The sequence below is a fragment of the Mustela erminea genome, chromosome 19, assembly GCF_009829155.1.
Source record: "Mustela erminea isolate mMusErm1 chromosome 19, mMusErm1.Pri, whole genome shotgun sequence".
In the NCBI taxonomy this organism is placed as follows: domain Eukaryota; kingdom Metazoa; phylum Chordata; class Mammalia; order Carnivora; family Mustelidae; genus Mustela; species Mustela erminea.
Genome location: NC_045632.1, coordinates 56,802,322 through 56,830,316, shown reverse-complemented (window position 1 = coordinate 56,830,316; position 27,995 = coordinate 56,802,322). Strand labels below are relative to the sequence as shown.

General features: G+C 47.1%; 1 protein-coding gene across 1 annotated transcript in view; it reads right to left on the bottom strand.

The window, feature by feature from the left end:
• The window catches only part of USP10 (ubiquitin specific peptidase 10), a 71,517-nt gene that overhangs the window by 26,676 nt on the left and 16,846 nt on the right, over positions 1-27,995 (bottom strand). The window contains exons 2-4 of the mRNA XM_032323450.1: positions 12,747-12,815; positions 5,553-5,613; positions 169-1,212 (exon numbers count right to left, since the gene is read on the bottom strand). Of these exons, the coding sequence (XP_032179341.1) occupies positions 169-1,212; positions 5,553-5,613; positions 12,747-12,815 (1,174 nt within the window). The remainder of the gene's footprint in view (positions 1-168; positions 1,213-5,552; positions 5,614-12,746; positions 12,816-27,995) is intronic.

Below are 27,995 nucleotides of genomic sequence, written 5' to 3'. Positions count from 1 at the left end.
AAGGCACAGACATTCCCGAGAAATTCCCCTTAACACACTGGTCACCGACTACTGCTCTGAGGAACAATCTAGCACACAGTTTCTCAGCCCAGACAGCCTCAAGCTTATTCAACAGGGGCAGAGCTCTGCTCCCACCTTCGCTTCCAACCTCAATCTTTTGAACTATACCTGCAATCTTTATGGCTACGGGATCCTCTGAAACTGGAACGAGCCCTTCTTTGACTTCAATCTGTTTTTCAGAGACCAGGGGAGATGTGGCAGGAGGGGAATACTTAGTTTCCACAGAAGCCACGGGTGAGGAGGAAGAGGGCTTAGAATCATGAAAAAGACTGGCCCATGACTTAGGCTGGCTCGCGGGAGCGGTGCCCGCCGCAGAGGCCGGGGCGTCGGCAGCAGGGGAAGCGCTCTCGGCTTTAGTGGGGTCCGAGTCCGTGCTTTCCACAGTGTGCAACTCAACTCCATTGGCAGCTGAGCCCTCACCGGAGGATTCAAGTATTTGTCCATTAGCAACTCCAAGGTTTTCAGTAGTATGAGTTCCCATGTAAGGCTGAGCCACCGCTGTCCTCAACAGGCTGTCCCTGCCAGCCTCCACGGAGAGGCAGGACTGTTCCAAGTCAGCCCCATGGCAGCCCTCGGGCTGCTGCCCTGCAGTCCTGGCATCGCCATCGAGGGCTCCGGGGAAAGGCCCACCAGGCACAGCGTCGCTGACGAAGTCCGTGGAATCCTGAAGGCTGTCACAAGTCCTGGGTGTCCCTGATAGGGGCACATCGCCCACGAACTCCGCATCCTCTGAGCCTACGCTGTGCGGGATCGCCGGATTGGTGTGGCCATTGACAAGGGCTTCCGTGGGAAGACCACCCTCACCACCATCTTTCAAGTAACTGTAATATCCTGGGGGACGTTTTTTCTTCTTTTTACGCTCCCTTTGTCCAAGACCACCCGCAACACCATCGCTTTCTAAAGCCTCCACCTCCGCGCCCGAACTGCCATCCAAGGCAAGAGCAGAGCCTGGGTACTGGCAGTCCACGGCGCCATAGGTCGCTTCTTTATCGAGGTCATCAGGGGTCTTTTTGGAAGTTGTGCAGCTGAGAATAAACTCAGGGGCCTGAGGATTCAGTGTGCTGGAAATACTGTAGCTGGGGGCTCTCGGCAAAGCGCCACTGGGCTCAATCACTTCATTAACACCAAACTCAATTCTCTGATATTCTTGTCCTGTTTAGAAAGAAAACGATCAGTAAATACAGCATCAGTTAAGAGCACAGTTACGCAAACTATAAAAGTCTCTATAATTAATCATTTCCTTTTTGAAACTAAACCCTTAAAGCTGTCTTCTAATTAACACAGCTATGACATTTCATTTCTGTGACAAATAATTAGCCAAAAATAAGTAGTGACTATAAAACCTTATTTAATTTTAGAGCTACAAAAACCAGAAGCCCATATTCATTTTCTACTCTCAGGGTAGCTAAGGGAGACTTTTAGAAAGTGGAAATTCAAATGAAATTATAATAAAAAGCAAATCATATTCTGCCTGTTTACAAACACCCCTCAATGAAATCTAACTTTATTGGCTTACTTTCTGAGACTAGGGTACAGGTATTTTGGACAACTTAAAAAGAAAACCATGACAACTAACTCAGGGATTTAAAGTCATTACTATATTTATGGCTTCCCTAATTAGTGTAATTTAGTGTTTCAGAAAGTCTGCACCACACCAGGACCCACGCTCTCTGCAGAGGTGCTCCTCGGAGGCAGCACTCTCGAATCCGCCATCCCGTGACCTCTTCCTGCAACCTTTGCTGCAGCGTGCAGACGGCCTCCCGTGAACACACGAACTGTGCCCAAAATCAGCTCCTAGTGGACCAACTCCAAGGATGGTGGCCACACTTCCAAAAACACCAAAGGACAATTAGGACTGCAAACTTTTTAAAAAATTTCTTTGGAACCCTTTGATACTTCCCGCCAACTGGCTAGCAAGAGTACAGACCATCTATACAGTCCATCCACTCCAAAATGTACATTTTTTCATAGTTCACATCTCTGAATTAGGTTAAGTTGTAGAATCAGCTGCATCTTTCAAGAGACGTCAAGCACCAGTGTCATCGTGTATCTGATGAAACAGTTATAAATCCCGACATTAAGGGAAGGACACGTGCCTTCTCATTTATCCGGAATGCATAACTGCACATGTCTCCGAGTCTAGCACAAGAGGCCAACTTCTCAAGGCAAGTATTCCAAAATAAACAAATAAACCAATCAATAAAATCATACTACCAAGAGAACTGTGCTCTACTACAAATAACTGAATACTTTTGACCTTGGCAGTCTTTCAACAAACAGCCCGAGGGGCCCGTCGTGTGCAAGACAGCTGGGGACAGGGATGCCACCGGTCCCCTAACTCTTCCTCGGCTTTTTGACCACACCTCAGGGGGTGGGGCTGCACCTTCCAGACAACAAGAAGTTCCTGGAAAAGGGGGACTAATGACCCCCGCACCTGACAGTACACTGTCACACAGTCACCAATATGAACATCTGAATCCATTCGCCTCTGAGCACTGCTTTTTTTCCCTTGTTTTGAGAACAATCACTAAGGAGAAATGATGTTCTCTTTATGACACCTAAAAGTAAAGTGTTCGTTTGATTTCAGGCACCACCTCTCCCACGATGCTTCGAGGGTGCAATGCCACTCCACGGACGGACGTGGATGTGTGTGAGGCAAGGAAGAACACTCCCCGTGGGGAGGCACCCTTTGCAGACAGTGGCGCACGCTGTGAAATCAGAACAGACATTAGTATGCTTTGTGGCATGCAGCTTGTGCAAGATCTTGACTATTTCCAACAGACACAGTGTCTTTCACATTTCAATCCTTTATCTTATCATATTACAGAATATTCTAGAACAGGAAAGGACATTAATGGAAACATTATGCTATGGTTATTTCCAAAACATCTACCCCGTAGAGGGTCTGACTGTACCACCGAAAGGCGGAGAGTCCTGCCCAGAACAGTCCCTCTTCTCATCCACAGCACGTTTCACGGACATATGTGCACCGCACAGCAGAGGAGTCAGCACGAAGCCCAATCTGTGGGCTGAAGGCGTGGTGAAAGCCTGCAAACCCAGGCTTGAAACACACAGTCGACACACACAGTCGACGCATCAGGTGAATGGGGCCTCAGTGCTCAGGCCACGCAGACAGTGGGGTTGCTGGGGGAAGGAAAACCAGGTCAAATAAAACAAAGCCGTCCTAATATAGCATTCTGATAGGCGTGCTCCCTGCGGCGCCCAGGGTGCTGGACGGGCCACATGGCCTGCAATGCTTGGGGGCCCCCAGAGACTATGTGCCCATCGCTGTCTGGGAAGTGCTGCTTAAGTGGCTTCCTTGGCTGATTTCTCCAGTTAACAGAGCACCTAGCTATGTGCCGAGTGCTTATTATCACAGAGGGTACGAGATTAGTCCGGTGAAGTCCCTGCCTCCGGGAGTGACAGCGAGGAGCAGAAACACACCTCGGACCGAAGCTGACAGTGCAGAGGCAGGGCAAGAGAAGGCCTCAACAGCTTCCCAGAAAGGATGCTTCCAGATATAGGGAAGAGCAACAATTTCAGTCAGAAGCCACAGGGAAGTCCGTGGAACTGGCAGGAGACCTGGCTAGAGAGGTGGGGGGAGTCAATTCCAGCTCTAGGATCGGACTAAAAAAAGCAGAGCTATAAAAGGCACGCCGTGATGAGGAGCCCCTGAAAGGGCTCTCGCTGTAGCTCCCCCCGGCGGGCGGGAGAACAAATCATCCTAATCATTCACCCAAAAACACACTGACGGTTTACAACATTCCAGAAGTACAGTGTGTAGCTGCTGAGCACAGAGAAATGGGTAATCCTGATCCCCGCCACCCAGAGCCCAGCTCTCTGAAGAGGGAGGCAGACTCATTACCGGCCAGCGGGACAGGCACTGTGAAAGGAATAAACGTCACAGAAACACGAGAGAACAGGAAAGGCCCCAGAGAAATGAGCCTTTAAGCTGCCCTGTCGCTGGCAGCGTGAGCCGGTGGCCGGATCCCAGCTGTGGTTTCGGCAGATGAAAAGATGGACTTGAGAGAAGAGACCAGGGAGAAGAGGAGCCGTGAGGCAGGAGCTAAGCCCAGAAGACAGCCTAAAAGGAGGGGTGTGGCGTGAGGAAGGGAGGGAGAGGCCACGGAGAGGAGCTGATGGAGCCTCCAACCTGCAGCCTGGGCCCTGGGAAGACGGCGAGACCGTGACCCGAACGAGAGAGAAAGGAGCCACACAATCGGGAAAGCGCCGAGTGAGCCACCGCAGCACGCGTCCTACGCGCCAAGCACTCGGGGACCGACGGCAGCAGACCCGGCGAGCGCGGGCTCCCAGGCTGGCCAGCCCGGCGGGGCGTCCGCACGCCTCCAGCTCACTCCCTTGCACTCTTGTCCTCAGCCACCACTAGAACTGCTCCTTCTTTTTCTTCTTTTTTTAAACATTATTTATTTATCTATTTGACAGAGAGAAAGGGCGAGAGCACACAAGCAGGGGGAGCAGCAGAGAGAGGGAGAAGCAGGCTCCCACTGAGCAGGCAGCCCAAAGTGGGGCTCGATCCCAGGACCCCGGGATCATGATCCGAGCTGCACGCAGACACGGAACTGACTGAGCCACCCAGTCGCCCCCAGCACTGCTCTCTCCTTCAGCCTCCCAGATCACGGTTTCCTCCAAACCGCTAAGGACATTAGATGCTGTCAAGTCTCCGGCTGTACTGTACATAAAAAGTCTGGACAGGTTCTTCAGGTTTATGTTTAAATTATAATGAAAACCCCGTTCACAGGTCTGACCATGCTAATGAAAGAGGGAACCAGGCCCCTGGCTCTCAAAGCAAAGGGTCCCCAGCTGCTTCTCCAAGCCCAGCAAGGGCCTTTAATGATCCACACAGAGCACGAGGCCCCACAGCTCTGACGGACCCATGCCCTGGCCTTCTGCAGCACGAAAGCAAGCCGCCAGTCCTCAACCGCACAAAATCACTGCATCTCAGTGAGCACTGTCCCCAGTAATGAGCTCTGTATCTGGGACAGACACCAGAAAAGTAACAGACCAGGAAGTAAAAAGGTCCTCTGACTTCCCGAGAACATTAAGGAACATACTGGGACAGAAATGAAAACTGCAGAGCAGATCAGAGCTGCTGGCTGAGCCCTGCGAAGAGCACGCTCTCAGACGATCACCAGCTCTGCCCGCGGCAGCCTCCACAACCAGAAGAAAGGCCACTGGAGAACTTTTACCAAAACCGCTGGCTATAAAGGACACACGTGTGCCACTGACAATGGTCAAGAAAAAACAGTATCAAACAACTATGTCCATACTTAAACCTGGAACATCTAACAGTCTGAAGCACAGAATATACTTCCTTAACCAAAATGATTCAGAGATCAAACATGCTAGTTTACAGCGAAAACCTCAAGCAGTCAGGGAACGTTTACTGGGAAAGTATGAAGCAGGAGGAAGCCGTGACTTCCGAAGAGCCGGCCCACGCAGCATCGGGGAGACAAAGGAGAGAACCAGCTTACCGTCGGGGAGCTCGTCGGGATCTTGGGGGCCGCACAGAACTGCTCCGCTGTATGGAGGAAGCTGCACAGGGAAGTGGAGAACAAGTTTTAACTCAACAAAATGTTCAAACCCAACACGTTCTTTTTCATTAAACTCTTTATCCATTCAACTTTTCTCAAGACATTTTTTTTTAAACCAAAATAACATAGGCAGTAAAATTAAATCACCTTCATTTAAGATAAAAAGTAACACAGGAATGATTTTTAAAATTGTCCTTAAGATCCAAAAATGAGGCAAAAAATGAAAATAAAGATTCCAATGGACATGTAAGTCAACTACAATAAAATGTCACAGTAAGCCTTTCCTTTCATAGGATGTTAGAAAATGCCCACAGATCCCACAGCCACTTGCCCTGGGCCACTAAGAGAGGTGAGTCCTAGTGACCCCATGTCTGTCACCCCTGCGGCACTGCACGTCCGCCCGGAAGGACAGGCCAGACTTCTCGTGCCCACCTGAGAACTGCTGTGCACGGGTGTCCTCAGCTGATTTCCCCAATAAACTCTTAGCAGGTCGATTCAATGGTCACAGTAAAGAAGTTCTGTACCCCAGGGAATGAATGACAAGTAAGAACCTGAGGAAACACAGGGCAGTTCAAAACCAAAGGCTTGCAGGGATGCGAGCTGCACGTTGTCCACTGGGGGGCGCTGGGGATCTCCCTGCCGACACCAAAGCCTAGGGCTACACAGAGGCCTTGCACCGCGGCACAAAAGCCACTCCAACACTCACACAGTGCTCCAGCATTCACTGAGGGCACAGACACTTGGAGCAAAAAAGGTGCCTCTGAGCACCAGTCAGGTTCCTCTCCCCCTGCAGTCACTCAGGAAGTTTAGCAAACTCCCGGATGCAGAATGCCTTCTCTCCTGCTCTCAGTGACACTACGCTGCCCCTGGTGATGGAAATCTATGCAACTGTGAGGCAGTAAAAGTACTTGTTTTTTTTTGTTTGTTTGTTTTTTGTTTTTTGTTTTAAATCAAGCTGCATTTACACAAATTGTCTTAAGTGGCAGAGGCAGGACCTGAAAACAGACTCTGGACCCCAGGAGACCCCAGGCAACACTGCCATTTTCTTTTTGTGTTTACAAAACTTACTCAGAGTTACTAAGCTAGAAGGCAACTGTAGGAATTAGTGTGGGAGGGAGTTCAGGTACAAAAGAGGGGAGTGCACGTGTCTTCCTTACTCTGCAGGCACTTGGCACCTTTAATTCAACAAACCTCCACCATTTAGAAGATGCCCCCCAGACTGTGGTAAATGTGTATTTATGACAGAAAATTGCTCAAAGTTCCCTCTTTAACTATATAGCTGCTTCTAAGAATAAAAAATTATAAAATCAAACTCATACAATGAACTCAAGGTGAGCAATGTAAAAAACTGAAATCCAGTTATATTAGATGCACAGTAAAATCAACTTAATCTGAAAACAGCGCTACCGTCTTGTGAAGTCAGTACTCGGGCCCTTTGATTCGGAAGGTAATATTTTAAACAAATACGTATGATAGCCCTTATTTTTGCAATCTAACAAAAAAACAAAACACGGAAACTCAAATTAAAAAAAAAAAAAAACGGCAACTGGCCTGACACCCGCGAAGGCTGAGGCAGGGGAGCGGGGAGCCATGGGGTCAGGACTTCCACCACTCACCACCAGCAGATACGCACGTCCTGGATGTCTAACACACAGTATGCAGATTACAGACAGCAAACCTTATTATAAACTTTAAGCCTGCAAAGAAGCCAGGTTTTAACGGTTCCCACTATAAGAAAGAGTAATTATGTGAGACTATAGCTAACGTCACAGCAATAATCCTGCAACCAAAATGTGTTCGAATGTATCAAACCAGTACACTGGAAATGTAAACACAATCTTATATGCTAATAATATTTCATAAACTAAACGGTGTGTTTTAAAGTCTTTTTGGCACTGCCACTATTTGTTCTTACCCTCATGAACCTTAAATCTCTCCTATGAAATCCCATGAAGACACAAACCGCCGAGAACAGCAGTGCGCCCACAGCGGAACCACGCGATCCTGGGCTTGCGTGTTCAGTGACACGTTAAAGGATGTGTTGCCTCAAATGTTGCATTCTGGAAGGCTCAAGAACAATGAGCTTTCTCTCCTTATTTCTGAACACTAATGACATGATTATGACTAGGGTTCAAAATATGCTTGTCCAATAAATTGACAGCTTTTATTCCAGTTGGAAAAATTCACCTTTAAATCGCGATGGCTTATAAACTAGAATACAGCTTTAGAAAACGGATGTCACCTTTAAATTTTTATTAGGATCACATAAAGAAATCAGCTGATGGGGCACCTGGGTGGCTCAGTGGGTTAAAGCCTCTGCCTTCGGCTTAGGTCATAATCCCAGGGTCCTGGGATCGAGCCCCGCATCCGGCTCTCTGCTCCGTAGGGAGCCTGCTTCCTCCCTTCTCTCTCTCTCTGCCTGCCTCTCTGCCTACTTGTGATTTCTCTCTGTCAAATAAATAAAATCTTAAAAAATAATAATAATAATAATCAGCTGAGGTTATTTCTTCGATTCTTTTTTTTTTTTTTAAGATTTTTTTATGTATTTATTTGACAGAGAGAGAAATCACAAGTAGGCAGAGAGGCAGGCAGAGTGAGAAAGGGAAGCAGGCTCCCCATTGGGCCTGATCCCAGGACCCTGAGATCATGACCTGAGTAGAAGGCAGAGGCCCAACGCACTGAGCCTCCCAGGCGCCCCTCTTCTAATTCTGTTAAACTTCTGACCACCCTATCTGGCCAGTGGCAAGCTTTCAAACAAGCAAACTAAAGAGTTCAAAACTCAACTGAGAGGACCAGGACTTCAGCTAAAAGGTAGAATGTTTCTACATTTTAACACCTGCTGATTCTCAAATTTTGTTTTATCAGTTCTTGGCCCCAAGTAGAGACAAAATGTTTTCTCAAGTCGCTCAAAGCCAAAGAAATATATGAAGTCCAGGGAGGGGTTCTCGTTTGTGCCAGAAGCACAGGGCGGGAGCAGTGCCGGTCAGGGCTGAAGTCATGTTCAGTGCAAGATAAAAGGCCCAGCCAGTGACATCGCAGTGTGGGGAAGAGAACATCACTCCCACACCCACCGATGCAGCCACACGTTACCCCGTGAAACAGTCTGTGTCCCCTGTGATTATATTATTAGCACACTCCAGACTCCTGAACTATAATAATTACAATACTGAGAAAGATAGCTTGGCCCAGTCACTTAATTAGCCTGAGTTTCCTTTTTCCGGGTTATAGGACCGACCATATGTGATTTTGATAGAAACATCTGTCAATGCATACTCAAAAGCAAAAACACAGAAGACCCCAAAATGAGCAAGACTTAGATTTCTGGCTATAATTAATTCTGGTAAGACAGAGTCACTGTTTCTGCAATAAAAAGTTCGATGTAACTTTACCACCAACAGCTTTATCCTCTTGGTTTGCTATCCACTATATACTTCTCCATACACTAGTGATTTCCCAACATTTCTGTGAGGTGACTAGACAACCTCCATTTTCTCATTTAAGAAAGCACAATGCGGGGTACCTGGGTGGTTCAGTGGGTTAAGCCTCTGCCTTCGGCTCAGGTCATGATCCCAGGGTCCTAGAATCGAGCCCCACATCGGGCTCTCTGCTCAGCAGAGAGCCTGCTTCCCCCCTTTTCTCTCTGCCTGCCTCTCTGCCTGCTTGTGATCTGTCTGTCAAATACATAAATAAAATCTTAAAAAAAGAAAGCAAGCAAGCAAACAAGCACGCACTACGCAATGGAGGAAACTGCCCAAAATTGCCTGGCCTGCTTACGAAGCAGTGATGAAGGAGCCCAGCTTGTTCAGACTTAAATAAGGTACCTTTTCCACTTTCACATCACAGGAAAACCCAAGGTTTTATTCTGACACTTACTTGCAAACAGGCACTCACAAACCCACACACTTGAAATGCAAGTGCACACACTTGAAAAACGCTTTTGTAAAACATAAGTTGGGCTTTATAATTTTTTAAAACCGTAACTATAAAAAGCACAAACTGTCCTATTCCTGGCAGGTGCCCCTGTATATTACCACAATTAGGCAACAGAAATGATTTAAAATTCAAACCATTAGAAGAGTATATAAGAGTAGAATCTCAGGTAACACTAATGGTTGGGAAATATGGGATCTGGTTATATTTTGCCTAATTAACTTTTGTGTTTTTTTCTGTTTTTTGTTTTTGGTCAGGAAACACTAAACTTCAAGCCTTATTCTACAGAATCTAAAATGTGCAGATACATTTTATTGCCTTAGGAAATACAATGTATAATTTAGCTTCCCGGTTCCCTGGCTCATATCCTTATATTCCTTAAAATCTTAACTGTTACCATCAATGAACACAAACAGACGGAGATCGCAAGGAACTGGATTTACTCGTTTTCTAAAATAAAATCTGATATAAGCTTTGTCTTTTTTGATTTCTTCCCTTTTCCTAAAATGAAACAGGAGAAACGAATAAATCCTTCACTCATCTGTGCAGCTGAACTAACACTTTCAACACGCTGTCATCTAATCCTTCCTCCACAGCTCCAGAAAGAGCTTAAGAGTTCCAGAAGCCGAGGTAAAGCAGAAGGACTGGCCAAGGCCACACGCAGCGCTGGCCCTGTGGCTCCTAATCTAAGGAGTCAGCCTCTCCTGCTCCAGTTTCGAAAAATAAAAGAACTCCGTGCAAAAGCACTTCACACACGTGCAAACCTACCATGGACATTTATTAGGGGATCTAAGTGGCCAGTTAAGGCCTCATTAAAGTCAAGTACAGTTGTACTTGATTCGCTCGCACCTACTCCCCGTCATCCCCCGGCCCCCGGCCCCCTTCTCTTCGATGCAATCTGAACAGTTTTCACATTTACAACGCGAATGTGAACACACGGTCCAGGTAAGCTGTTATTAATTTAAGATGGATACCATTACTCACGTAAAGAGTGGACATAAAAGGAGACTAGTATTTAGTATGTATTTAGTATTTAGTATGGTATTTTGAATGCCAAAATACACCAAAATCATGCTTAGGAAAACTATCATAAAGATTCTAATTCTCCTATAAATTAACCCATAATTTTAACATAATTCCCACTGAAATTTCAATAGGATTGTTCATGAAACCTGACCTGCTGTTCATAAATTCCCAAGGAAGAGTTAAGGATGAGGGAGGATCAGGGAGCCTGGGGGGGCTCAGTCGTCAGGTGTCTGCATTCAGCTCAGGTCATGATCCTGGGGTCCTGGGATCGAGTCCCATCTCCCTCTCCCACTCCCCCTCCTTCTGTTCCCTCTCTCGCTGTGTCTTTCTCTGTCAAATAAATAAATAAAATCTTTTAAAAAAAAAAAAAAAGGATGAAGGAGAATCAAAACACTTCTGAATAAGTATAAGAGGGTATGTGCTCTCCCAGAAGATGGATTATAGAGCTGCAACCATTAAAACGAGTGGTAAGGACACAGACAAAGCAGGAGGGCCACGGCCACGGGCACTGCAACTAATGGCCCAGCGCTCAGCAAGTGATGCTGGGACCACTCACGGCTGCCGCGGGAGAAGCCGTATCAGGGCCGCAACTCACAGACATAGCAAAGTCCACCCCAACTGCACCATACACTACAGTGGAAACAAAACCTTAAAACTTTTGGAAGAAAACCAGTGTCTTTATTACCTCAGACAAAGAAAGTATTTCTTAAAGACATTTACAAACCATGAGGAAAAAAAGCCAATGCATTTGACATTTAAGTTAAAAACGTACTTCCCTTATGCAGCAAAAGAGATAAAAGTGCATCATATGTGAAGTTCAAAAGTCCTCATGCTAGAACGAGATGCCTGTAACATGCAAAACCAAAGACCACTAATCATATAAGTAACAAGAAAAAGACAAGCCACTTAATAAAAAATGTGGACAGGGGAGACAAGCTTAATTCAAGAAGTGGAAATCTGTATCGTCAATGGGCACAGGCAAGTAATGAAATAGTTCTCAACTATGTCACCTGAGAACTGTTCACAATGAGAATCCATTCATATCCATCAGACTAACAACATTTTTAAATATGCCTATACTAAGAAGCAAGAATGTTTTCTTCAAATGAGACAGTGAGAACGCTTGTGCACTGCTGATGGGGATGCAGACTGCTATAGGCTTTGAAAGCAGAGCAGCGGTCTCCAGCAAAACTACAGATGCTTACTCCTTCCCCGCTGACCAGTTCCATTCCTAGGGCCAAAGCCTGGAGAAATCCACAGAGGCACGTAAAATATGTTTACTGCAACATTTCTGTAACTGTGTACCAACTAAAGACCGCAATGGTCCTTGTGAGGAGATAAGGCAAATGAGCTGTGGCAGCTGTTGAGAGCTGTTCTACCAGCAGTACTTAGCAATTAAAATCAAAGAACAAAAAACAAAATGTATCAGCACAGATAGAGCAAACAATACGTTAGTATGAAATAAACCTCAAAACAATGAACACACACTTGACCCTGGACACCATGGGTTTCAAATGTGCAATCCACTTCACAGGCAGATTTTTTTCTATAAAAACAGTATAACACTATAAACGTATTTCCTCTTATTATTTTCCTAACATTTTCTTTTCTCCAGCTTATATTCTAAGAATAACCACATAACATTTGTAACACATAAAATGTGCTAATCAACTGTTCTTATGATCAGTAAGGCTTCTGATCACCAATAGGCTATTAGTAGTTAAGCTCTGGGGTCATCAAAAGTTACACACAGATTTTCAAATGAAGCGGGTTTGGCACTCCTAACCCCTGTGTATGAAACCATTTATCCTTTAAACCACATAAAAAATTATGATGTTACTATCTGCTGACATCCCTGTGTGCAGTAGAAGGTGAAAACCATAGTCAGTAAACAATACCAACTGAGCAGAGCTGTTCCTTCTGCGGAGGGAGCAGAATGAGATGGGAGAGGGACACAAAGAAGGCTTCAACTGTGTCTGTGATGTCTCTGCTATATAAATACAGCAAAAGTTCAGTATCAGTCAAATCTGGTGGTGGGTTTGGGCATTTCTATTAGTTTCTTTTCTATACATTTCTGTACAGTAGGTTTATAACAAAAGCATAAATTTTTAAAAAATCAAAACTAAAACATAACCAGTAATTTTATCTACACACATACTCAATAAAACGTTGTCTTACCTCAACCGAAGAGCGAGGAGTCACGAAGAACTGATTGAATTCATCAGGGCTGAAATCTCCGAAGATATACTGGAAAAGAAAAAAAAAAGTCACTGATCACATAAAATATCCAATTTATATACTTTCAGGGAAAATGCTACATATTATACCAATCCTATGAAATGTGTAGGCCAGAAGCCCAATACCCTTTTTTAAGTTAATAAATCAAAGGTCTGCATAATGGAGATTTACAATTACATAAAAGAAAATACTACTGAGCCTTTTCATAAATTGTCAGAGAACCCTGTGAAATCGATAAGCTTGCTTTGAAACACTGTACACCACACCTGTCAGCAGAGTCCTGCCTGAAGGACAACTTTCTGGCTCACAGACACCTCCAGGTGCCCCGTTCACCTTTCTGCTGACTCATTCACTACCTCCACGCCAGTGTTCTCTGCCACATGCACTACTGGAAAGCAGAAAACGTGGTTCACAGTGTTCACATGGGAAGACAGAGTTATCCAAAAAAAAAAAAAAAAAAAAAAGAAAGAAAGAAAGAAAAATGCTGATGATCCTGATGACCGAGCTTTAAGATAAATATACATGTACTTTTATCCTGAAAGTTCATTTAAACCTGATGTATAAGCACATTATTGAACAGACACAGGTCTAGTTGTAAACCCTTCACAGAACTCTGAATGCTGACTTCGTGGGAAAACAACCAGTTCAATGGCAGAAGCAAGTGTGGCAGGTGCCCAGTGGCTCATTTTCTCCTGGAGCTTTAAAAACTAAGTCACTGACAAGAATCAGGATGACTAGATTTCTACAACAGAGAACCGCTCACTGAATTATTCATTCATCTAGTCAATAATTATTTAGAGCCTACTAACACCATGCACAAAGATCAGTACTGGGGATAAAAATGGTTAAGCAGGGGCACCTGGGAGGCTCAGTGGATTAAGCCTCTGCCTTCGGCTCAGGTCATGATCCCAGGGTCCTGCGATTGAGCACTGCATCGGGCTCTCTGCTCAGCAGGGAGCCTGCTTCCCCCCCCTCTCTCTGCCTGCCTCTCTGCCTACTTGTGATCTCTGTCAAATAAATAAATTTTTTTTAAAAAATGCTAAGCAGATAGGGTGCCTGGGTGGCTCAGTTGTTTAAAGTGAGTAACCCTTGATTTCAGCTCAGGTCCTGATGGCAGGGTCCTGGGATGGAGCCTGACCTCCCTCTCCCACTGCCCCTCACCTGCTCACTCACTCTCTCTCTCAAATAAATAAACCTTTAAAAAAAAGGAAAAATGGTAAGCAGAGTTGTGGTTCCTTGGCGCTAATGGAGCTGAGTGACTTGCTGCGAAATGTACAAGCATGCGATTCAAAAATAACCAGTAACCACATATTATATAAATGGAAATGTCTATTATTATCATAAACGTGAATAAATAACAACAAACTCTCACAGCATATTAGCAAGATTGCACCGAGGGCTGCCTGGTTAGTCGTACAGTCAGTTAAGTGGCTGACTCCTGATTTCAGCTCAGGTCATGATCTCAGGGTCCTAGGATCAAGCCCCATGTTGGGCTCCGAGCTCAGTGGGAGGAATCTCCTTGGGAGTCTCCCTCTCCCCTTCTTGTGTGCATGTGCTCTCTAATAAATACATCTTAAAAAAAAAAGAATGCACTGATCCTTCCTTTAAGTTTTTTTTTATTTACTTACTTATTTTAGAGTATGCAAGTATGCAGAGGGAGGAGCAGAGGGGGAGGGTATGGGGAAGGGAGAGGATCTTGAGCAGGCTCCCCGAGGAGGGCAGAGCCCTATGGGGGCTCAGTCTCATGACCCTGAGATCGTGACCTGAGCCTAACCAAGAGTCAGACACTCAATGACTCAGACACCCACGTGCCCCAATGCACCAATATTTCATGGGAAAATACTGCCGGAAGGCTCTTTGGTAATAGCTAGCCAGACCACAAATATATATTAAAAATAAGAACATCGTCACATAATATTCACATATACTTGCAAAAATCCACAAAGAAACTGTGCATTGACAGTAATGGTAAAAATAAGCAGAGTCCCAAAACAATTTAGAAATCATTGTCTGCAAAAGGAACTCAGACCCTCTCATCATTTCCAACACCAGGGGAAAGCCTGTAACTAACCGCTGTCAGGTGTAACCGCGAGCTCTGGAAGGGAAAGGTTTATTCCAGTGCAAAGGAAGCGGAAGAAGGTGGGGGTGAAGAAACGACACTGCTGACTGACATTCCCTTATAGCCCCACTACAGAGAGACATCTTAAGTCTAGATATAAAACCTCAAAATTTACTCAGCAGGAAATGAAAACACAAGTCATAAATTAGGAGAAAATATTCCCGACGATACCAAATGCTGAGGATTAGGGAATGACTGCAGCTTTCCACATGGCTCACACAGATGCAGAACGGTACAGCCGCTTTGGGGGAGAGTTTGGCAGTTTCCTACCAAGTTACCCCACACCTGCTCACCCAGGAGAAATAAAGACCTATGTCCCGGAAAACACCTGCATGCTGAGGTTTACAGCAGCTCTACTCATAACACTACAACAACCCAAATGTCCGTCCAGAGGTCAATGTGGTACGTCTGTAAATGAAATGCTGCTCAGTGGCTCTCACTCTCAAAAGCATCATGCTAAGGGAAAGAAGTCTGACTTCAAAAGCTACATGTGGCATGATTACATTTATGTAACATTCTATGACGAAACGGTAAGGACAGAAAACAGATCAGCCTGACCTGCCCAGTGCAGGCTCCTTGCTCAGAGGGGAAGCTGTTTCTCCCTCTGCCTGCTGCTCCCGTGCTTGTGAGCGCTCTCGCTCTGACAAATGGAGAAATGAAATCTTTTAAAAAAAAAAAAAAAAAGGAAAACTTTCCTATAGATTGTAAATGCTTTTTTTAAAAAAAGATGTGCTTATTTTAGATAGAGTGCAGGAGCAGAGGAAGAGAGACTCTTAAGCAGACTCCCCACTGAGGGAGGAGGCCGCCGCGGGCCTGGATTCTGGGACCCTGAGATCATGACCTGGGCCTACACCAAGAGTCAGACGCTCAACCGACGGGAGTCACCCGGGCGCCCCTAAGTGTGTTTCTGTTACAACTTCATGCCACCCATTTCTCTACCAGATACGTATCTTCCATCTGATCACAAATCTAACTGGCGAAAACCACGGAAGAGCTTGCAGTACAGGAGGGGAGAAAATCACCAGGAAACTGCTAAACAAAGAGCACACTCTGGGTACAAAAGGGAAGAAAAGCCAGAGCCAAGGGAAAGCAAAGTAGAGGCAGGGCAGTCACACCAGATTCCTAGTGTGTCTCTGGTCAGAATTCTTAGTTCCAGACCATGTAAATATCTTATGCAGTCAAAAAATTACTCATAAAAAGTCTCTGTAAACAAACCTGAAATGACTGTACAACTTTTCAAAGATGCCCACTTTGCAGAGACATTACAAGTGTGCTCCTTAAATTTGTGCCTGTGTTCATTTCAAGATCTCCCTGACAACAGACTAGGACTTGATAAAAACATTTAATCCCAAAGAGCCGTCATAAGCAACTGCGTGACGCTAAACTATCACCTGGCACTCAACAAATGGCAGCGGAAGTGATTGTCACTGCAACGGGAGCTGCCGGACGGCGGCTCAATGCGTCAGTGAGCTGGGCCGCCAAGGTACCCGTGAATCACATCCTCTGGCCACAGTCAGACGGATTTCCAACCCCTCAAATGCATGAGTCTTTGAAAGTGAGCGGCTACACCTCCACAATATAAACAACAGTCACTTCAGTTGTGTGACCAAGAGGATGGAGGGGACCGCTAGGAAGCTGATACCAAGGATAGCAGCATTTGTGCAAGGTGCTCGCCTCCCCGAGGAGCTAGGCTAGGATCTGTTTCCTACAGAATGGCTATTCTCCTTATGGTCATGGCAGAGAAACGACCCAGACCTTCTTCCTCTGAATCTGTACACACATACTGCTGCTCAGCCAGAAACACCAATGTCATAAGGAACCGTAAGGAGGGAGCTGAGTCTCACAATCGGCAGAGCGCAAGGCACCGGGGACTCGGGCAAGGGAAAGCTTCCCGAAAGCGGATCTCCACCCTCCGCAGTGCATGCAACCAAACAGACAATTATTTCTTTCTAGGCACAGTAACGAATGCCTCTTTGGTAACCATTCAAATGTTCACTTGGAACAATTTAACAGAATATCCCACAAAAATTCTGAGACTATGACATCATTTCAGTGTTTAACAAAATCATCTACATCATTCAAAACTGACTACAGGAAGCATTACCACAAATAACCATTTATTACCCACACTGTTCCAGAAAGGCAATTAGGAGAGTTAGTTTACATGAATTCAATGGGAGGGGAAAAAAGGTAACTTTTTAACATTCTGATAAAAACTACAAAGATAAAGGCCAAATATTTATGCAAGAGCAAATCCCAGTGCTGGGACACAGAGCAGGCTGGCCCGCATTTTACAGGAAAGTACACAACTGAACACGCCTGACAGAGGGCTGGAGCCGCACTGCACCGGGACACCACAGTGCCTGTCGCGGAGCTTCAGGACCACCGACTGCCGCCGCTACGTGCTCAGGTTCTACCACCTCCTGCACCAAAAGCCGTCCTAATTTTCAATCGCAGATTTTTCTAGGTGTTTGGCAAAATGAAGAGCGTGACCAAAGAGAGAGGGGCAGGACCATGTTCTTCAAAAACATTAGTGTCGTGAAAGACTGTGGAAACATCCCAGATGGCAAAAGCTAAAGAGACACAACAAGTAAACACAGTGCGACCCCAGAATGGACCCCGTCCTGGAGGGAAACGCTATGAAAGAGATTGAGCTCAACTGACAAGATCAGAATACGGACAGCAGATTGTAAAAAGTACTGCGCCAGTGCACACTTATGAAAGCAGTAACTGTCCTCCTGCGGTCATGTAAGAAGACATCTGTCATCTTGGGAAACACGTCAAAGCATGAAGGGGTAAAAGATCATGGTACACAACCTCTCCAGTGTCACAGGGTGGAGGAGGGAGTGTGTGTCCGTGTGTGTGTTCAAGTTTGGGAATACGCGTGCACGCGACAAGAAAAGTCAAGCCACGGCAATGGCTAAGCAAAGGGTCTGAACTGGTCAACCCGGGGGAAGGAGGAAAAGGGAGCTCTTCGTGCTGCTTTGATTTCTGCAACTTCTGTAAATTTGAAATTATTTCCAAATGAAGATATTTTTTTACAGCCAAAACAGAAAACACTCAATTGTGAGAAAAATCCTTACCCTCTCTTTCTGTGAGTGTGAAACATTCTCCTTCCTCTGGAGGATTATTAATAAGTGGACTTTAACGTCTTTCTAAGGAAGAAAATATTATAGGAGTCTTGGTTTAAAAAGATAAAAATGATTCTGCTCATTTCACAGGATTTATAATTTAGTGGGGAAGAAAACTCCACTGACCGCATGAATTTGTTTTGTCTTTTAACAGCACAGAAAGATAAAACAGGACAATTGATTCTGCGTGGCAGAAGCATCAGTAGCGCCTTCTTTCTTGCATTTCCAAAGCCGGGTGCAGGGCCCAGCCCAGACGGACACTCAGTCCACAGGTTCCGTGCGGATGAAACAAAAGGTGCCTGGAGGCCCTCTGTCCGCCCAACTGCATTACAAAATGTTTATGTTGTCGTTTACAATGTTACTCTTCTAACAGCGGTAGTAGATACTGTGTAAGGCAAAGCCCGAAACACCCTCTAGGTTTTCCGCAACCCCCACCAGAGCCAGAGTGGGCTGAATGGTGGAGTCACAAGGGGAAACAAGAAAGCAAAATGGCTTGCTCCCTTCCCAGCCGTGATGCCCACGCGGAAGGCCCGAGGTCAGTGCTCCAGGGGCTTTCGGCCTCTGCATTTCTCTCTTCAGCAGGCAGGCGAGCCAGCGAGGTGCAGACGCTCTTGCCCACTACCAGGGATACATTTCCAACTAACTCAGCTCAGGCTTTAGAATTCCCACTGTCTGCACGTTTGATTATTTCCCGATCCTTTCTAGAGAGGGTATGTTGAAAAGATACAAAAAGCGCTGCAGGAAAAGGCAGCAAGGCCACAACACAGGATGGAGACAAGACACTCCTGACACGCAGCCCCCAGTCGCGGCTGCGCTGGGTGTCGCCTTCCGGAGACCCGAGGCCTCAGCCCTTAGAGGGGTCCGGCTCTGTAAGCCCCAGGAAGGGGCTGGGCAAACGTGGACACACCGTGCTCACGCTACAGGAAAAGCGAAGGGGCCACGGGTCCAAGGCAGGTTCCCGCGGCAGGCGGGGGCTCGGCACAGATCCACGGCCGGCCGCCGGGAGGAACGGCACCGGCGCGCCCGCGGCGCTAGAGGGCGCACGAGCACAGCGCGCCTCCGCGACGGCCAAAGCGCCCGCTCGGAGGACCGAGCGCATCCGCGAGGTGCCACCAAGGCCGGCCGTCTGCTTCCAACTGGGCTCCCGGAGAGCGACCGGCCGTGGACGGCAAGAAGAGACACAAGGCAGTGATGCGTGAACGCGGGGCTGCGCGCGTCCTGTCCCTCCGCCTCGATGGCGGGCAGGCGTCCGAGCGAGCCCAGCTTCCAGAGCCACTGCGGGAGTCCAGGCCCAAGTCCGGCCTCGGGACAGAAGCAAGGACAGAAGCCGGATTCACCAGCGAGAGCCCGAGAGGCACAGTTTCCGCCTCCTCCATTCCCCAACCCAAAAAGGGGGAGTTTGGGAGAGACAGGGAAACACGCAGGACCAACACTGCTCCGAGGGCAAGTCTCACTTTCGCCTCTGACCCGAGGGTGCTGGCCTCGGCCACCTCCAGCCCCCCGGCTCCACAAGTGTCTCTTGGATCTAACTGGAACAAAGAAACAGGGTCTGGAAATGTCCCCAGGTGAGTCCCTGCTACCACATGGATAAAGCCGGAAAACATCACACTAAGTAAAGAAGTCAGACGTGACAGGGACCCAAGTTGTCGCATTCCATTCATGCGGAATGTCTAGAGGAAGCCAGTCTCTAGAGACAGAAGGTAAACTGTGGTCGTCACAGGTTCCGGGACGGGGAAATGGGGAGTCACTGCTAACGGACACGAGGTTTCTTTCTGAAGTGATGAAATGCTCTACAACTGTGATGGTTGCACAACTCTGTGAACGCACTAAAATGTACTCTTATTAAAAATGGGTGAATTCAGGATGCCTGGGTGGCTCAGTTGGTTGAGCAGCTGCCTTCGGCTCAGGTCATGATCCCAGCGTCCTGGGATCGAATCCCACATCGGGCTCCTTGCTCGGCAGGGAGCCTGCTTCTCCCTCTGCCTCTGCCTGCCATTCTGTCTGCCTGTGCTTGCTCTCTCCCCCGCTCTCTCTGATAAATAAAGTCTTTAAAAAAAAAAAAAAAAGAATGCGTCTCTGTATTTAAAAAAAAAAAAAGGTGAATTCTATGGTATGTAAGTTATATCTCAATAAAGTTAAAAAAAAGTGCTTGCAAAAAAAATCTCATTTCTTTACTAAGCTTTTTAAAAACAATTATTTGAGACAGAGAGCGCACGCACACGCACACAAATACACACACACAAAGTGGGGAGAGAGGGAGAGGGAGAAGCAGGTACCCCGCTGAGCAGGGAGCCTGGCAGGGGCCTGGATCGCAGGACCCCAGGACCACAACCTGAAATGAAGGCAGACGCTTAACCAGCTGAGCCCTCCAGGGGCCCCTTTACTCAACCTGACTGATCACGCGTCCTTGATGCATGCTGACATCTACTGAACCATCGGTGGGTCACGGCACACTTTCAACTCTGCAAAGTGGGGTGGGTGGTGTGGGGACACGTGGACATGACACTGTTCGGACAGTCGATGCACAACAGGAATTTCACTGATTTAACCATTTGTACTGGGTGGGCACCAACTAGCCACACTGAGTCATGCTAGATTATAAGAAACTGAATAAAACAGACACAGCATTCAGGACACTACAACATTTACAGTTTGTCGCAGAATGAGTGGAATGTGACTTGCAGTGAGCATTACAAGCAGCAAAAGCCAACAAAGAGGGAGGCAGAGGAAGGCCTGATCCTTAATGGACTAAGCTGCAGTAGAGGGGTCCTGAGAAGGGGACAGAACGGACAAACAGTGTGACCAAGCCACGCCCACAGGCAGTGCACTCTCCTCACAATTCAAGTGAAAGCACGATGTAGTGTCTAGCTTCATGCAGTCTATTTTATGTGACTACTGAAGTCCTATCAGAAGATCGCCTCCTCAGGGGCCCGGGTGACTCAGTGGGTTAAGGCCTCTGCCTTCGGCTCAGGTCAAGGTCGCAGGGTCCTGGGATCCAGCCCCTCATCGGGCTCTCTGCTCAGCAGGGAACCTGCTTCCTCCTCTCTCTCTGCCTGCCTCTCTGCCTACTTGTGATCTCCGTCTGTCAAATAAATAAATAAAATCTTAAAAAAAAAAAGATCGCCTCTCACCTTCTGAAGCAGGATCTAATGCGTTGGCTGTATACTCTGAGCTAAAACTTGTTCCCACAAATGCATCTCCAACTAGAAAACATGATTCTTCTAAAAGAAATCCATTTTTTACCAACTTTCCAGCCCTATGTCTACATTAGAGTTAGCTTCGCACAAAAGCAGTTAGAGTTTAACTTGTTCTGCTCTGAACTAACACTAAACAGCAAGACAAAAGAGCCCCCATTTTATGATAACTTGCTATCTAGAATTTTTATCACATGGAAAGGACCTGATAAATTATTAGGGAGTGAACTGAGTGCCTGTTGTCTAGGATCGCTGGGTAGAAGTTCCAGAGTCCGCGTACTTCAGTTTTCATTACAATCACCTCGGTGCTGATCTGGGAAATAAAGGGGGTGGGGGAATAAGAGAAGAAAAAGGAGAACAAGCAGAACACCAATAAAGAAACTTTAGCAGTGGTTCCACCTTTGCTGGGGCCCAGGGTGAATAAGAAGACAGGCTGCAGGGGGCACACGCGGAAGCTGGGAGCCAAAGAAGGGCTGAAAGATACCCGACCCATGGAGGGATTAAACAAGTATGCGCATCTGTTAAAGATTATCATATATACTTTAAAAGGGTGAAATTCACTGCAGATACATTATGTCCCCATAAAGGTTTTTGTTGTTTTAAAAAGAACGGGAACCAAGTTAAATTCATCTTTGTACTGCCAGCAGTTAATGGACTTGACACAGGGTAGGTGCTGAAATAAAAGCCTTGCTGAACAAGTGAACTGAGGAAGAGGAAGATGAAGAGAAAACCCCACGGGAAATATAAGTTCTAGGGATAAGAAATGATAGCCTCTCCATCCTCCATATGAAGAAACTTCCCATGGGACGCCGGGGTGGCTCAGGTGGTTAAGCGGCTCTCTTTGGCTCAGGTCATGATCCCAGCGTCCTGGGATGGAGTCCCACATCAGGCTCCTGGCTCCAAGGAGCCTGCTTCTCCCTCTGTCTCTGCCTGCCTCTCTGCCTGCCTGTGCTCGCTCGCTCTCTCTCCCTCTGTCCCTGACAAATAAATAAATAAAATCTTAAAAAAATAATAATAAAATAAAGTAAGAAACTTCCCATGTCAGTGCCATCAAATCACTTTGCTCTGGTCTTTATTCTCCTATTTTTAATATCAGAGATGTTCCAGCAAGAAGCACAATTTTTATTTATTTATTTATTTGACAGAAAGAGAGAGAGATCACAAGTAGGCAGAGAGGCGGGAGTCGGGGAGAGGCTCCCCACTGAGCAGAGAGCCCGATGTGGGGCTTGATCCCAGGACCCGGAGATCATGACCTAGGCCAAAGGCAGAGGCTTATTAACCCACTGAGCCACCCAGTCACCTCATCACTTTTAAATACAATCTTTAAATATAACCAAGATATAACCCTTAATTTTTAAATATAACAATTAAACAGAATCAAGACAATTTGAATTAAGCCTTACAGAAAACTTACTAAGAGCATGTATTTTGACCCAGAGGAAAATCATTCACAAATACCATGTGGTCTCCCAAACTAAAGAAAAATCCACTTTCATGTTTTAAATGCAGAAGGGAAAAAAGGGTAAAACGAACTACAGATGTAATCAAAAAGTTTGAGGGCAGGTCAACCTTTGACAAAGTCGGTTTCGATCCCTGCTCCAACTATCCCTGCTACCAAACCAATCAGCCGCGTCCAGTGCAGCCGCGTCCAGTGCAGCCGCGTCCAGCGCGAAGCCAGCGCTCTCCCAGTCTCTACCGTCCCCCTCTCTTTTGGGCTCCAACTTTCTTTAAAAAACAAATTTCACTGAGAACCACCTATCTGTGCTCCGATTCACTGTTCTGTCATCAACGCGGACTCCTGCTCTTGCAGACAAATAAATTCTTCCCTTTTCAATTGGTGCACCATAAAATCAACAGGACTGACAACAGCCAGCGCCGGCGCGGGCACAGCAGGAGGGGAATGCCAGGACTGCTGGTGCAGGTGTCAACACAGACACTTGGGAGAAACTTGGCAGCTTCCTCTAAAAGAAAACACACATCATGTGACCCAACAATTTCACTTCCAGGTAGTTTACCCACAGGAAGTGAACGCCTCTACCCACCCACGACTCACACATGAACCTAGAACACAGCTTCCATCCTAACTAACGCCAGGACAACCAGTGCTCATGACGAGGTGCAGAAAGCATCTGCGGTACAGCCATATGATGAAATTCTAATCCTCCCCGAAGGGAGAGAATTCCTACAGGATGGAGGAACCTTAGAATGTTACGCAGAGTAAGAGAAGCCGGAGAGAAGAGCACACGCCGTGTAATTCCGCCTCAACAGAATTCTAGGAAATGGGAAAGCCTCGAGTGACAGCAGATCAGAAACCACCATGGTACGGGGTAGAGATTCACGGCAAAGCGGCATGAGGGAACTTCCAGGGCAACAGACTGATTGTGGAAGTAGCTAGCCTGGCATGTCCTTATCAAACCCCAGATGAAGACTTAAAATCTAGGGTACACTTACTGTATTAAATTAAGCCTCATAATGTGTTTTTAAAACTGATGCACAATCAGTCAATGCACGCCCACAAATAAGGTGGACGAGGCAGCTGTATTATGAAAGCAGCTCTTGATGGCAAGGACTGCAGCGTTAACCTTTCGTTTACATCAGGAGTATTCTCAAACACTGTCTGAAAACACCCACACACTGGGAATTTTTTTTTTTTTTTTTAAGGTTCCGCATCTCCTCGGCCCAAAGACTCTTGCTGGTAGCACTGAACAGCACCCACAACACTGGGCGTGACACCTGTGTTCTGCCGCCTGTGTCACTGTGAGGGCGCCCAATCTGGTAGTTCCCCATCACTACGCCACAGACTTCTCTGGCCCAGCTCAACCTCCGTAAGCTGCCTAGACCCCCTGACCACCTACTCAGACCCCACGCCACGCATGGTTACTGCCAGTAACACTGAGTCAAACCACAAGTGTTTCATTAAACAGAGTGCTACATGGGCAGAAACCTGTAAGTGCACCCACCCTATAAGATTTTTCACTTAATGAAATACACTGGAACCAAACCAACAGAAGCTGGGCTACCAAAGGCCACCTGCCAGAAAGGACAGTGCATCACTAAACCAGAGCTTCAAGTTTAAACATGTCTGAAAACAAGCAGGGTTACTACATAAATGACCTTCTTCAATTTGCTGGCCATCGCCAGTGGTTTCTTAAATACCCTGCAAGATCTAGAGCTGCCTAACTTACGCCCCTGTATCCCATACATCTAGAGGAAGATACCCTCAACCCTTCTATGGCTCCCCAATGTCCCCAGATTCCCCTGAATGAGTCACCTTGGTTGTTAATGAAAACCAAAAAGTTACTCAGAAGAGTTGCTCCAAGCAGAAAAAGCTGCTAAATGACGATCTGCTGAAAATGAAAGAACAAATGCAGTGCTGACACCACAGGCCGGCCCGGCCCACTGAGGAAGCGCTCTGCTGCTTGCTTTTCCAGCCTGACTTCAACCTAACGACCTGCTGCAAACGAAGACTGCAACTGCGCAGAACGAGTCTACGTTACCAGCCGGAACAACTGCATTCCTGAACTGTGCGTTTAAGTTCACTGTTAGGATTAAAAATCTTTTCAGATTTGTTTGTTTTAGAGAGAGAGCAAGCAGGCAAGTGCACGTAAGTGGGAGAGGGAGAGGGTAGAGAACCCCAAGCAGACTCTGCACTAAGCACGGAGCCCAACATGGGGCTCGATATCACAACCCTGAGATCAAAACCAAGAGTCGGACGCTTGACCAACTGTGCCACCCAGGAGCCCCTAAAAATCTTTCATTAAAGAAAAACAAGACCTGATCGTTCAGAAAGTCCCACTTATGATAACTTGAGCATCCTGGAAAAGAGGTATTTCTCCCAATTAGCTGACAACACAGAAGCAGAAAACCAGCCACTGGTGGGGCTCACCTAGCAGGGAAGCAGGGTCAGCTATGCAGGTCAAAGGACTACGGCAGTGAGTCTCAGCCCAGGCTACCCCTTAGAATCACCTGACGACCCTCAGGTCATAGCTGCGAAAATTCGGGGTTCGGGGCGCCTGAATGGCTCAGTGGGTTAAAGCCTCTGCCTTCAGCTCAGGTCATGATCCCAGGGTCCTGGGATCAAGCCCCGCATCAGGCTTTCTGCTCGGCAAGGAGCCTGCTTCCCCCCCACCACCCCGCCCCACTTGCCTCTCTGCCTACGTGCAATTGTGTGTGCGCGCTCTCTCTCTCTCTCTTTCTCTCTCTGTCAATAAATAAATAAATCTTTTTTTAAAAACTTCAGGGTTCACTGGAGTAAGGGGGCACCCAGGCTTCACTCAACATTTTAAACACTTTCTGTGTAGTTCTGATGTGCAGTTAGGGTTCAGAATCATTGTGTAGGGGTGTTTCTGAAACCTAGAAAAAAGCTCTAGCACTACAGGCAGTTGAAGGGTGGGAGAAACTACGTAGACAACAGGAGGGAAGGTGCCCAGAGCTACTCTGCCACTCAGTTATGCCCCCAAACCGGACAGACGCAACTACGAAACAATGTGAAATGATTATTCACTTTATAAGAGGACCTACTGCTTGATGAACAACATCCAGGGCAGATGTTTTTAAAATGGGAACTCTTGGGGCCCCTGGGCGGCTCAGTGGGTTAGGCCTCTGCCTTCGGCTCAGATCATGATCTCAGAATCCTGGGACTGAGTCCCGTATCAGGCTCTCTGCTTGGCCCGGAGCCTGCTTCCCACCCCACCCCTGCATGCCTCTCTGCCTACTTGTGATTTCTGTCAAATAAATAAATAAAATCTTTAAAAAAATAAAAATGGGAACTCTTGGGGCACCTGGGTGGCTCCGCTGATGAAGTGTCCGCCTTTGGCTCAGGTTGTGGTCCCAGGGTCCTGGGGTGGAACCCCGTGTCAGTCTTCCTGCTCGGCAGAGTCTGTTTCTCCCTCTCTCTCTGCCCCTCTTCTTCTCGAGCTCACACCCACACACATGCCCTCTCATAAATAAATAAACAAAATCTTAAAATAATAACAAAATAAAATGGGAACGCTTTTAGTGCTTTTAAGGTTTTACTGATCACTAACAACTTAAAGGCAACAAAGCTAAATGTCTATCAGAAGAAAAATTACCATGCAACTGGAAATAATTCAGTAAAAAAATTCCACTCCATGCAACTTTTTAAAATTTCTATTTACTTGAGAGACAGAGAGAGCATGAGCAAAGGGAAAGCAAGAAAGGGGGAAAGAATCCCAAGCAAACGCCTCACCGACTACAGAGACCTACGTGGGGCTCCACTCATGAACCCCAGATCAAGACCTGGGCTGAAACCAAGAATCAGAAGCTCAATCAACTGAGCCAGCCAGGTGTCTCCCCCACCCCCCTCTGCCAAAAAAACGTTTTAGACACGTCTTTCCCACAAAGATAATTCTTTGAGAGCTGAGCTCATTTTCTCATTTGCTCTTAACTGAAACCTAACACTCAGCTCCAACACCCGGCCTGCATAGAAATAACCTCCCATCCAAGCCAGCGTCCTTCTACAGCCTTCAGCTCGTCCGTCTCGCCGCCAAGCATCCATCTGCCAGCATGCAGAGCTCTCTCACACACATCCTCCGTCCGCCGGCGCCCTGCAAGACCGGACTCTGCTCCCAGCCCTCCCTCCTCTCCCTTCGGCTAGTCCCTCGGCAGCCCCCACAAGGACCCCTCCTTCTTTCCCACTCCAACCGTGCTGGTGAAGTCCAAACTGGCGTCCGCCGCGCGGACTGCTCGATCACATCGCCGTTCCACTCTCCAGGCTGCCAGCCTCACAGCACTCCCACTGTCATGTTCTTGTTGAACCTTAAATTCAAAAGACCCATTATCTTCTCAAAACCGGCTTCTACCCTTACACCAATGGCATCCTTCATTGTTCTGCCAACCTACTGGATGAGAAATTTTGAAGACTGTCTTAAATTAGGTACCCTTTCCATCCCAAATTTCTGGGACAATCAACAAAGTGTCAAAATGTTCAGGAAGCTCTACTTGGCAAGCGCAAGGCAACGACACGAAGTGAGAGCAGGCATCCAGACTGGCGCTACGACACCCACGGGATGGAGACCCAGAGAACGGTATCTCCGCGAACCGAAGGCAGGAGTAGCACCTTCCTGAACATACATCACACTCAGCAGTACGACTCCGCAAACATGATTCGCCTCCTCCTCAACCCTGCTCTTTCTGTTACCGTCCGGCCCAAGCCCTGATGGCCGTCCCTCTGAGCCTGGCTACCTGCAGGACGCGCCACAGCCCCTCAGCACCTGGAGCGACACCGGACACACAAGGGACCTCAGACGCAGTCAAGGCGCCCGGCAGCCCTAAAAGAGTTTGTCACCAAACTAAACAGATTTCTGTTGAGCACTCACAGTACAAAAGGTATTAAAAAGTTATTTTAAATGTTTAAGCAACGTTTCCCGCCTCAAAGAACCTGGCCGGCGGAGGAGGAGTGGGAAGGAGGGAAGACAGACACTACCGCATTCTGGATTGCTCTCAGGAGGTAGACATGCCTCAAAGGCATGGAGTGTACAGATGTCACTGCATCCTGACGTGATTTCGAACGGCTCTGGGGTGGCAGCAGAGCCCCTGAGAATCTGACGTAAGCAAGTGAGGCCCGCTCCCCGAAGAACACGCCCACCCCCACTTCCGCGTGTGATTCCAGGGACTTCAGGGACCCCCTGACATTCATGTCCTGTCCTACACTGCTACTCAAAGGGTGGCCCCAGGCCAGCAACAAGGGCATCGCTCAAGAGCTTATGCAGCTCTCAAGGCCCCC